Source organism: Prunus dulcis, chromosome 2 (assembly GCF_902201215.1).
Source record: "Prunus dulcis chromosome 2, ALMONDv2, whole genome shotgun sequence".
NCBI lineage: Eukaryota > Viridiplantae > Streptophyta > Magnoliopsida > Rosales > Rosaceae > Prunus > Prunus dulcis.
This window is the reverse complement of record NC_047651.1, coordinates 21,596,706-21,609,489: the sequence shown is the minus strand read 5'-3', so window position 1 is coordinate 21,609,489 and position 12,784 is coordinate 21,596,706. Positions and strand designations below refer to the sequence as shown.

Below are 12,784 nucleotides of genomic sequence, written 5' to 3'. Positions count from 1 at the left end.
TTCCTAACCGTTTTTGAGGCTTTTTCTCTCTGCCCCTTCTTTACCAAAACGCTTTTCTTTTGCTGCTAAAGTTATTAGATATGCATCCCTGGTCCTCCCCCTACTAATTTATGATATGGGATCGAGATTTAGATAATGAGTTTCATAATGCACGATTGATGAAAATATTTCGTTCATCGAGTAATTCTACATGTATCATACTATTGTATACTAAATTCTTACATAAGTGACTCATATATATACAATACAATCTACAATACGGTAAATATGATACAATTAGTTTTATCATATTGTTCTTAGTATGATGAGTTGGTTTAGTGAGAACAGGATGCGAGGGGGATAAGATTAGGGTTACTATATGGTTTTGGATTGGGTTAGGTGCAAGATGTATATTTATTTGACCCAACTACAAGGTAAGCCAGAGTGACGTAGGCCAATACGTAGGTCCACCGTATCCACACATAAACGACAGGATGTGTACGACAGATGCACGGCGCAATACGAGGACCGACGAATGCGGAAATTATTGGGCCCTTTGAAGGAAAACCCAATTCTTCACCCTTTGAAAAAATTTATAATTGAAAAAATTGCAACAGAAAAAAAAAATGGACAATTTGCGGATAAATTGTAGCGGCGTCAAAGGTCTTTCTGTGCCTATAGGTAGGAGGAGAGGAATCTGATTTTCCTCTTTTCGAAAAGTGAGAAGCTATATTTACCACCCAACCCCATCCCACTATTGGCTTGGTCTTTCTCCACCCACAGATTAAAATATTTAAAAAGAAATTATTGACTGAAATTGAAAATTTTAGTAGTACTCATTTTGTTCTTTTCTTAACAATTTTACATGTTATGTTGTCAGATTGATAATTTAAATTATTAGGTATACTGACTATTTTGGGAAGCGGTGCATAGATTAATAGCAATTAAATTTGCACTCGAGATCATGTGTTCGAATTTCTCTTTAATATCATTTTTATTTATTTATTTTTAAATATTTGACAAGAGAACATTGCTGGGATGTTCCAGGAAGTAAAATAGTGCACAGCATTGTATCCGTACCATTGAGTACGCAATGCAAGTCCTCCCTCCTATTCAGTCCACCGTCCCTAATGTCTCAAAAAAGTCAAAAGAATAAAAGGAAAGAAAATCCATGTTAGCCAAAGAGGGAGGCCGCAGATGATGCCACAACTTGCAGATGAAGCAAACCAGTTTCATACACCCATATTCCATATGATCACAACAGCCTTGATCCCCACCGACCTTGTTGACCCTACATTTATACATTTTGCATCATCATCCCAATTCCACCACATACCCCTGAATTTTCCACAAAAACATACGGTGTGAAAGCCATTAAAGCAATAAACCCCAAAGGGTATTTCTGTCAGTTCGTGTTAAAAAGGAGTTGAATGGAATTACCGCCAAAAGCTTTAGCTACTCGAGGGAGGGAGACCAAACCGCATTAATTAAGGTGATAATTTTGGTCACTTTTTGACAATTGTTTGTTTTCTTCCCTTTCTAATTTGCCTCCTCGGCCTCGATAAATAGCACTCCACCCCTCTGCCTTCAGCTCACACCCAACCTCCAAGAAAAAACCCATTTCTCCCTCTCTCTCTCTTTCTTTCTTTCTCTCTCTGTGTCTTCCAGAGAAGTGCTGAAAAGCAATGGCTACCATGGCTCTTCTCTGCATTGTCTCTCTCATAGCATTGGCAAGTACAATTGTTGAGGCCAGAATTCCTGGTGTTTACTCTGGCGAGGCATGGCAGGGTGCTCATGCTACTTTCTATGGCGGCAGTGACGCCTCTGGAACTATGGGTAATTTCAAGAACTTTCATGACCCCCTGCATTTTAGTATTTTACTAAGCACAGCATAACATAAAGTTCATCCCTTTTGGATTTGGAACTCCCAATTTCCAAAACCCACATCAAATTTTTCCACAATTTTCTCACATTCTCTATGTACCAATTTCATGAAAACCATGATTCAGTTTTGGTTCATAAACGTAAAGTTCATTCCTTTCATGCATTTTGCTAAGCATTACATAACATAATGTTCACTCCTTTTTGTATTTCGAAAACCCACATCAAATTTCCACAATGTTCTCAAGTTATGTACCCGATTTTATGAAGAAACCATACTTCAATTTTACTTCATAGCATAAAGTTCATTCCTTTTGGATTCGGACCTCCCAATATCAAAAACCCACATCAAATTTTCCCTTAAATTTCTCACATTCTTGATGTACCCAAATTTATGAAAAAACCATGTCTCAATTTTAGTTCATAACATAAAGTTCATTCCTTTTGATTGATTTTGTGTATGTACTATACAGGAGGAGCATGTGGGTACGGAAATTTGTACAGCCAAGGCTACGGTGTGAACACAGCGGCACTGAGCACAGCTCTTTTTAACAACGGTTTGAGCTGTGGAGCTTGCTTCGAGATCAAGTGTGCAAATCAGCCTCAATGGTGTCACTCTGGTAGCCCCTCCATTTTTGTCACCGCCACTAACTTTTGCCCTCCAAATTACGCCTTGCCCAACGACAATGGCGGCTGGTGCAATCCTCCTCGCTCCCACTTCGATCTCGCCATGCCCATGTTCCTCAAGATCGCCGAGTACCGCGCCGGCATTGTCCCTGTCTCTTATCGCCGGTGAGCTCCCTCTCCGCCGACATTAAATTAGAGTAGTTTAGACTATCAATTGTAAAAAAATGACTCATAGTTTATACGTAGAGAAATGACTTAAATGCCCTTTTGTGTGTAGGGTGCCATGCCGGAAGCAAGGTGGGATCAGGTTCACGGTCAACGGCTTCAAGTACTTCAACTTGGTTTTGATCACCAACGTCGCGGGTGCAGGGGATATAGTGAAGGTGAGCGTGAAAGGGTCGAAGACTGGATGGATGAGCTTGAGCCGCAACTGGGGTCAGAACTGGCAGTCAAATGCTGTCTTGGCTGGACAGTCACTCTCCTTCAGGGTCACAGGCAGTGACCGGCGCACTTCCACTTCCTGGAACATTGTCCCTGCCAATTGGCAGTTTGGCCAAACTTTCACTGGAAAGAATTTCAGAGTCTAATATTCAATTTTCCCGCTTTATTATATCATTTTGTTTACATATTTGTTTTTGGGAAAAGAGAGAAAGAGTTGTGCGGTTAAAAACTTTTTTTTGACTGTTGGTGGGGGGTGAGGAGAGAGAAAAAGAAGAAGGTAAAAGTGAAGTTGTAAGCAGCTGAGGTGGCTGGTCGTGTAGCCCGCAGCTTTGGTTGTTGTTAACTTATAATATATATACCATAAGTTAAAGACATGATCAAGTATTTTTCAATTTTCTTGCCTTTGATTTTGTTTCATGTTGAGTGCTTTTGGGCTTGCTTTCGACAATGGTTCGCACTCGGGGTGTGATTTTACCTATAATCATGGATTTTGAAGGGATGTCTGCCACTAGCAGCTGAATAAGAAACAACAAAAAAAACATTTTTGTATCTGTGTTTAACTAGACTTAAAATTAGGAGAAAGGCTTCTATGAAAAGGAGTAGCACTATTTTGTTATCTACATTGCAACTACTTTTTTTTAATCAAAAAATTGTGGCTCTGTCTGCTCCACTGTAGTTGGATTCTTTGTGTTAAATCTAATTGAGCTCTAAGTTGTTTCTACTGCATCAGGTCCTATAACTTGGCAGAGTTATCAATTTGGTTGTGTACTGAGGTTTCTCATCACAGGCTTTCACCCACACACAAAAAAGGCATTGGAGCAATTTCTGTTTTTTCTCAGCCTTCTAGTCCGGTTCATCCCAGATAGAAATCTCATATCAAGTTATTGTTGCATAACTTCTTTATGAAGTGTGTCATTAAGTTCTGCGTTGAGAATGTTTCAGATAGAGCAAATCCTGAGTTTCTCTTGTCTTGCTGTTCAGCACAGTGCATCTTCCCAATGTCAAAGATTGAAACCCAAGCCTTAGTTCTTGCACATTTTGTCCAACAAATTTACAGATTCAAGTGTTGTCTCACTCGTTGAATTTTATGACTCATTTTGCAGACAAATTGAAACTTTCCTAACCTTAAGCATCCTCAAGCAAAATTCCAGTTCATTAATTCATAGTTTGAGTTCAAAACCAAGTAAAATATTTCAGCCCATTTTGCTCACTTTCCCAGCCTCCTCTTTGGGCTTTTGTTTAAACTTGTTCAGGTAGCTGTTCTTGAGATTTAAGCATCATTTTCAAGCAGTCCTAGTTCCATTCCAAAACTCATAAATCCACCAACAATGTAATATAAAATTAAACCCTTGATAAAAATAGAAAAGCAATGGTATAAATAGAATTTCTAGGGTTTTGACGTGATTGAAATTGAAGAAATGTGAGATGGAATCAGTAGAAAAACGGGACAGATATAGCCCGCCATCTGTGGATACCATCACTACGGTTGTCTGGCCGCTGCCTAACTCCCACCAAAACGGTGCGAATCAGGCGTTCACTGTAAGCACTATTGGTCTCTACGAGAAAGCAAACCAAAAATCACTTCCTCTTAAAAAACCCAACGAGTGCCATATTGCCCAATAAAACCCAAAATCATACAAAAACCCTAAAAAAACAACAAACGAAATCTAAATAAGACGAGGGCTCATATCAAGTGTATAGAAATTGGATGGCCTGTCATTGTGGGTCGAAACCCAATTGGAAACGAAAGAGGAAAGAAAGCAAAGATTTTTTTTCCAGAGACGCCAAAGCCTCTGCCTTTGGATGAAAAGGGGCGGCGACTTTTCTGGTTTTCTTTGTTTTCTTTCTCCTTTCAGATTCGAATTGGGTTTGCTCCAGTGTTTGGAGCATTCCCACTCAAGCCTCTCTCTTTCTAATCACAGCCCTAATTTTACAGAAGATGAGATGTGCTTCGTCTCCATGGGAATGCTCTGTGTAAGCGGACGGAGATCTAATGATTTTGTCAAGAGAGAGCACCAATATATATAGGATTAGGGTTACAAGAAAAACTAGGGGATGCTTTTAGATGGGAAAGTAAAACGTCGCCGTTTCAGTTTAAAAAATATGGCGCCGTATATAAAGAAGTGGTTTGTTGCGGTACGCTCCGCTGGGAGAGAAACGACGTCGTCCGGTAGTCGACCGAGTGATCTACCTTATTTGGCGGAAATTCTCCGTACTCTTTTAACAGCTCATCCAAACTTTAATAAGTTCTTTTTAAGCTTGAAACCGACGACAGTAACTTCTGTGTTACGGGTGCAATGTGAGATATGCACAAGGGTACGCGAGGAGATGTGAGAATAATCAACAACGAACTTGTCTATAACGAGAGCATACACTCCCTATCACGATAAGTAGCCACATGGCTATTACGTGAGGAGATGTGAAAACAATGCGTATACACCTCGTTACAGGCAAGTTTTTCTCGGTCCGGCAAAGTCAGGTAGTAATGGATAGATAAATGGAACTGAAAAGCTCGCAATACTGTTATACATTGTCAAATACTAATGATACAAGCACAGTCAAATGTCGATAGTTGGAAATGGTTTCCTTCTCTGAGAGTTTGAAGAAGAAGTTGGGTAGTGTCCATGTGGACTAAGTTACCTCTCCTACCCTAGTAAATAGTGTCTTATTAAAGATCAAAGTTGATGAACAAAGCAAATGAATACATCTAAAGGTAGAGAGTCCTCCTTCAGGTTAACCACTTATTCAGCAAGACCCCAGGACCGGACCTAATAAGGCTAGTAACCGCCGTCCTGCGTTGAGACTTGGGAAGATCCACCAAGCTGGCTATACACAACTGCAGAAACAGAATTGAAATACTCAAATTAGGTGGATACCACCCCCCAAAAAAGAAAAGAAAATTCCAACCATATAGAGATCTATGACAAACATTGAATACCAACCTTCAATCTTCCATCCGCTGTTTCTTTTGTTTCCATTGCTTCAGAATAAAGTCAACTCCTTCTTGCAGTGAAGCCCTTCGTCCCTCAGCATAGTTCCACAGTTCAGAAGTTATATACCTCCCACTAGGGTTGTATTCATTTATCTCCTTTAAAGCTGATGTTACAGCATTATACACCTCATCCCCCAGTTGTTTCTTCAAATCTTCCAATTTTTCATCTTGTTCATTTATGAATTCCTGAACCAGTGATATTGATATCAAGTGAACCGTAAAACATTGAAAAGGAAGCAAGGTGACAAGGCCAAGTGCCAAGTGTTTCAAAGGAAAAGCACAGGGAGACATTAGTGTATGACTAGAGCTTAACAACTACATGCTTCAACAATAACATATGAATGGAAATCACGTGGACATTTTTTTTATATGTAATTTGATGTTTTAGATACGTTCGATGTCAAAGCAGAATTACCAACCATTTCCAACTAGAAACTATATTAAAACACAACCAAACAAGCATGTGAACGGAGGTCATATATGATGAACATCAGGTATGTCACTGGGAAAGGATTTTACCACCACAATTACAAATTTGGCCCACCTAATTAGATAAGCAATGATACAGCACATAACTCACAGGGATAGCCAAACTAGTTGAATCTAGGAATTATCTTCGGCCAGCATATTTGATACTATCTTTTTTGTCAGATATTTTCTAGTGCTAAGGGAAACAGCTAAAGAATCAAATCCAATGAGATATTGATATTCATAGAGAGTACACCTTATGTTGCCCATCGACTGTAGTAACTCTGAAAGGATGCCAATCTGGGTCCTTCAGGTATTCTTCCCACAATGAGCACAGCTCTGTGGCTTTCTCTTCTGCTTCTTCCTCATTATACTTTCTCTTCATTGCTTCTTGGAAGGGTTTACTGTCAAGCTCACCCATTCTCTTAACACCAATATGAGCACGATTTGATATTTCCTTCAAGCCCTGTAGAGTAAGAATATTAGTACTTTATGACAAGATAGAGGAGCTTGTTGTAAGTGCAAGAAATTAAGAACAGAACTTTAAATATATCTGATACACAAAGGGCCACAGTTCTCAGTCCATATAACAGTACAAAAATTGAAGATCCCACTACAAAGAAAAGCATGTCTGCCTCCACACGCACCGCCTACTATAAATAGTGTTAAGGATCATAGTTCACCATCGTCTACACCATGTTGTGCTAACTACTAAATATGCACACACACAAAAAGTGCATTTCTGCAAACCATTCCATTCAAATCCTTATAGAAAAGGTTCGGCACAAACAAAAATCTGTAACATTGACCTAAGAATCACAGCCCGAAATTACATAATCAAAACTCAAAAACTACATTCCAAATTCTTGTAAGACCATCTGAATGTCAGATGTCTGCTTTACTATAAAAGGAAGTAACTGAGGCACCATTTAAATTATAAATTAAACAGAAAAACTTACATTAACCAATTCCTTACGAGCTTCCTGCAGCTCATCATTGCTCTTACGCTCCTTTACAATTAGAGTTTGATTTAAAGCTTCTAAGTCTTCAAATGTTTCTTCCTTTTCTCTCAAGTCTTTGAGCATTGTGTCCACCTTTTCCAGCACTTCAACATCCCCATCATCCCCCATGCGCCTTACAACATTTAAGTTCCCTCTAAGTTGCTCAATTTCCAATTCAAGTGTTTGCTTTGTATCCAGTTGCTTTTCCAGTTTAATTATTTTACTGTGGAGCTCCTCCTTTTGCCTCTGGATGAAATTGGTAGTCACATACATCAAAGATCTTCTCTGAAATCTATAAAATAATGTTCAGATCATTTTCAAGCAATTAACCAACAAACCTTCTGATCTTCAGCCAGTTTCAATAAATTTTCATTAGCCTTCAGTTGCTCCATAGAAGCCAATTGCAGAGAACTATTTTTTGCCGAATTCTACAAGAACAAAATCAGTGTTATCAAGTGCTTGGGACCATCCTTCACCAACAATGACAACAAAACATTGCAACTAATGCTGCTATAGAAAAGTAAGCCCGACAAAAGCATCACACAATATACGTAAACTAAACATAAATGCGTCAACTCTCATCCCCAAATATTCATGATATGACTTGATGACACTTGAACATCATGCTCATTTTCATTAACTTTCAACAAACTAGTTTTCACCTCTTCAATATTCATAATTTCACATATAGTCACAGTAATATTAATCATGAAATCTAAGAGATAATGTGCAACAATGAAGCACAAATTAGCAAACCTTTTCAATTTCATCGGCGAGCTTCCTACTTTCACTTTCATTAGCCACTGCACGCTTCTCCATTTCTTCTATGCGTGTCTCTAGCCCTATCTTTTGAGTTTCCAATTGTAACTTAAGTTTTTCGTGGTCGCTAAAAATCCTCTGAAAGTGATCCCGCGCACTCATTTGTATCTTTTTTATATCTATCAAGACACACAGAAAAAAGGCATGAATTAATGTCATTACAGCATCATACGACCATAAAAATATAACAAAATAAAATAAACCCAAAATGGTGAAACCCAAGCCACTTTATCCAAACTATACAGTTACCATACAGCTTCAGAATGGAATAGCTAGAAACATAATTAACAAACAAACGTAAACTACTCAGAATCCAGTCAGAAAACTAAGCTAAAGATAACGTACCTTCCTTATTTTATTCAATAAGTAGCACTCTTCCATTTTTCTTATAAAAACATACCTTCATTATAACCTTGAACGAGCTTTTCTTTCTCTGTGATTACGCTCTTAATGGAGTTTGTAGTTTCACTACATTTTAGCTCCATCTCTTCCATGTCCTTGTTCTTGCCCTGAATGATGTTGTTAAGATTAAATACAAGCTTATCCTGCTTCCTGGCTTCTTCCTCCATAATTTCAGAAATTGTTTTAAGGTCTCCAATCTTACGGAGGTGTTCTCCAACAATATTGGTAGCTTTGTAGTCATCTGCACGAGCAACCCAAGCATAAAGACCAGATTTTTGGTCACCATTAGCACCCCAGTCCTTTTTCCCATGACGATCTGCCTCATAAGCCCTCTCAAATGACATGGCATTAACATAGCCAGGCCAATCTTTCCTAAATTCCACAATGGCACTTCCTGAGTGACCCCGAAAATTCCATAGAGGGTGAACCCTTGTGGGATTGAACCCTCTCCTTTTTAAATCATCTCTCAGTTTGGATCCACTTTCTCCTACATATCTCCCATCGTCTGCCCGTCTGGTTGGAATATTAACCACTATCCCTGTCCAAGGCCACACTAACTTTTCATCATGGTCACAATCAGTTGGGGGGTCTTCCTCACCCACAGGTTTAGATGGACCACCTTCGGTTGCTAGATCTTTTTCCAAATATTTTGCTAAAGCTGAGTGTTTGGCCTTTTCTTCTGCGCTTCTCTTTTCTGAATTACTCTTTCCCACCCCAGAGGCATGTTGGAGCAGGTCCTTCAGAACAAAATCCCGCTTTTTCTTCTTTGGGCAGAAGGGGCAAATATATGTCCCATCTGAGCTTCTCACACTGTGTTTTCCATTCTTCAGATCTTCATAATATTCTTCTTCATCCTCATCCATTTCTGTGTCACTTATATCTGTATCATCTTCAAAGATAGGATCCTCGACACTCCCCATTTGTGAACTTTAGTTAAAGAGCACTAATCTGAAAATTGAAATTATGGAATATAAGTGGCGTATTAAATTTTTTTATTTCAATGATTTTGAAAAGTTCATCCGGGAAGTAGAACGTGTGCAACCACAGGTTATATAAAAAAAAGGTAGACATAAGTGAGGGTCTAGTACAGAATTAATACTGTTAATCTAATTTCTTTCACATTTGAAAATATTGGCACCAAAAAAGCATAAAATAAATCTCCCAAAAGAGTTGATGAAAAAGAAAAACATATGGTTTTTTTTTTCCTGAAAGACAGAATCAAGTGAGGTAAAATTAAAAGCAACTTGCAAGTTACAAGTCAAAAGATCAGACAGAAAAAGAAAGTAGACATATAGCAACATTCAGCATATATAGTGAAATCACAGAAATAAAAGCTTTCGGTTTCACCATTTTAGCGCTTATGCAGCAGTGAAACCTATCATAACTCAATTTCCCAAAAAAAAACTAGTAACTGCCCATGTAAGCTAGTTGAGATATTGCAAAAATAAAAATCCATCTTAGCCTTCAGAGAATATCCTGCATATGAAATCACATCGTAGAGTTGTACAGAGTTTACACAAATAAAAAAACTAGTATCTTACATAAATAAAGCTACAGCAACAGTCAGAATATATGGTGAAATCACACAAATCAAGGATTTGGATTTCACAATCCTAGGGTTTCTGCAGTAGTGAAAGCGCCATATATAGAAATCAGTTTCAGTCCATATCATTCCTCTCTTTTCTGTGAAATCAATCATAACACAATTTCCAAAAAAATAAAAATAAAAAGTCCTAGTAACTGCTCATGTAAGCTAGTTGAGATATTGCAAAATACAAATATATCTTTGACTTAATAAGATAATATCTTGCATATGAAATCACATTGTAGACTTGTACAGAATTTGCACAAATTAAAAAAATATCGTCAAAATACCAAACCCATAATCACCAGAAATCAAAAGAAACTGTTTGTAATCAGTGGCCTAAATGTTAATCCTAAAACCAACCATACAATTTTTTTCTAAAACAAGCAGATCAGCCAAAACACACAACAGAACGGAGGCTGAAGCTGCAAAACTTGAAGCCAAACAAGGTAGAAGCCCAAAATTGACAATGCATGTAGTAAATTATACACATCAGCAAAACGGGAACATGCATGTAGTGGAAACAAGCAAAACCAGAGAAAGATCAGCTAAAACGTAGAACGAAGAGAGAGAGAGAGTGAGATGACCTGCGAAAATTGGAGCACCTGAGGCACGGATGAGACTGAGAGACCACTCTGTGTGAGCTCTCTTCTCTGGGTTCTGGGGAAGACGGGGTTTTGACGAAGAAAATGGGGGCTGGGCTAATTGCTGCTGCTCTCAGTGCTTCTCCCCATTAATAAAGCGGATTTCGTAATCGACTCACTGTGCGTGACACTGAGAAAATGGAGAAGACGACAAATATGGGAATTGGAGACCTCGCGACTCTTTGACCGAATTGGGAGTGATGATGAGTCGGCATAAAATATTGTTATTTTTTGCAAATTCCGATCAAAATCATCGGAAAAATGTCATTTCATCTGTTAATTTTTCTGACATATTTAACTTGGAAGTTAGGTTGTATTTTCATGACGAATGCATAAAATTCATAAATAATTATTATGGTACTTTTTTACTTTATGTTTTTTGAGAAATGATTATGGTGATTAGGTTTATCTCATCACCAAACAAGTCATTTAAACTAAATTCATATAGCTTAAATGAGTACACTAATCACAAGGGATTGAGAAAGATACACTAATCTCAACAATGAGAATGATATGGGATATATAAACGGAGTCCTGCATCATTTGGTAGAGAGATGAATGCATTGTGCATGTTCAAAGTCAAAGTTTATTTCTATCCAAATCCAGAGTTATCAATAATAATTAGTATGATGCCCAAATAGTTAATATTTTATGTTTAATTTTGACGAGTTGGTTAAATTTGATTTGTTGTAACTCGAAATTTGAATGGTAATATTGTTTTTACCATTTCATTTTCACATTTTTTTTTATAAACATTTTCTTTTTGTTAGAAGAGATGTTTTAATAAGCAGTGTATAAAGATAGTACTCAAACAGTCAATACTATCCAAAACCTAAACACAAGAGACAAAAACAAATGCATGATCTTAGAAAAAACTCGCGCACATCAATAAAACCTTAGCAGCACCAGAAATTTGTAGCACAAAACATGTTTGGTAATAGATTTTGTTTTCCTTTTTCAAAAAAGTGAAATCTAGTTTTCAAATTCACCTTCTTTTTATTATTATTTATTTATAAAAACTTGAAAGTGTTTTCATTTTTTATGAGCTTTTTTTTCATTCGCCAATTTTACAACACCACATATGCAATGCACTCAAGTTACCAAAAATGGTGCTTGGGACCTCCCAACTTGGACCCAGCTGCTCAACTATTGCGTTCAGCCACGAACCCATTCCAAACTTTGGGACCTCCATATCCAAAATTTACCAAAAAAATCATCCGAACTTCAAAAAATATTATGAACACTTTGTAACATGCACTTTCATTCTATGATCACAAAACAAGTTTTGTGTTTTTAATTTCTTAAAAATAAAAACTAAAAACTGAAAATTGAAAACTAAAATTGAAATCAAATGCGCCCCTAATTTTTCATTTTGAAGTGAGTTGACAAGATTAGGTTGGGATTGAGAGTAAATAATTCAAAAGAGTCAAAGTTAAAAAATTATTTGAAGTTAGTGATTAGTGGTGCTGATTAAAACAAAAACCTATACACCATTAGACTAACTCATATTAAATTCGTGACATTTTATGGATAGAAAGAAAAACTAGCCATATTTAGAAAAATAAAATATAAAGTAAAGTTTTCTTACTTTCTTTGAATTCGATTAGGTTTTATATATTTTGGTAACCATGGTAGATGCTACTTGTTTTAGCATCTATTTGAATTGGAAGATAGCTAAATTTAAATGATTATATTCAATGCAATGTTAAGAATAAATGACTAAATCCAATGTATTATTTTGACACAATCTCAAATCTTTAAATCGATATTCGATTACCTATAGTCTAATTTTAATTTTTGTATGTAAGCAATATTGAGAGAAGGAAAAATCAAAGTTAAGACCTCAAATGCACGAGTAATATTCATAACCACTGAAGCTACGTGCTACTTGTACACCATAAACAATTTTTATTACTAAGTAGTAAGGAATTTGTTCTTAAGTAAT

At 37.1% G+C, this 12,784-nt stretch overlaps 2 protein-coding genes and 1 non-coding gene across 4 annotated transcripts; 1 reads left to right on the top strand and 2 right to left on the bottom strand.

Moving 5' to 3' along the window:
- Positions 1-1,588: 1,588 nt before the first annotated feature.
- Positions 1,589-3,317, top strand: LOC117618530 (expansin-A4-like). Its single transcript, XM_034348119.1, has 3 exons — positions 1,589-1,815; positions 2,334-2,652; positions 2,765-3,317. The coding sequence occupies exons 1-3, from the start codon at positions 1,665-1,667 to the stop codon at positions 3,072-3,074; spliced, it is 780 nt and encodes a 259-aa protein (XP_034204010.1). The 5' UTR covers positions 1,589-1,664; the 3' UTR covers positions 3,075-3,317.
- A 1,027-nt stretch (positions 3,318-4,344) lies between these two features.
- On the bottom strand, positions 4,345-4,538 carry LOC117620452. Its single transcript, XR_004584788.1, has one exon. It is a non-coding gene; the product is annotated as a small nucleolar RNA snoR143 (small nucleolar RNA).
- An 870-nt stretch (positions 4,539-5,408) lies between these two features.
- Positions 5,409-11,099, bottom strand: LOC117618815 (protein INVOLVED IN DE NOVO 2-like). Of its 2 annotated transcripts, none has more exons than XM_034348550.1 (8): positions 10,783-11,099; positions 8,609-9,558; positions 8,146-8,327; positions 7,728-7,817; positions 7,348-7,635; positions 6,645-6,854; positions 5,871-6,106; positions 5,409-5,764 (listed from the first exon to the last, which is right to left on the bottom strand). In XM_034348550.1, exons 2-7 carry the CDS (start codon positions 9,528-9,530, stop codon positions 5,873-5,875), a joined length of 1,926 nt encoding a protein of 641 aa, XP_034204441.1. In that variant the 5' UTR covers positions 9,531-9,558; positions 10,783-11,099; the 3' UTR covers positions 5,409-5,764; positions 5,871-5,872. The 2 variants fall into 2 exon arrangements, with proteins under 2 accessions (XP_034204441.1, XP_034204440.1); XM_034348549.1 differs by having other exon boundaries at positions 10,801-11,046.
- Between the last annotated feature and the right edge of the window lie 1,685 nt (positions 11,100-12,784).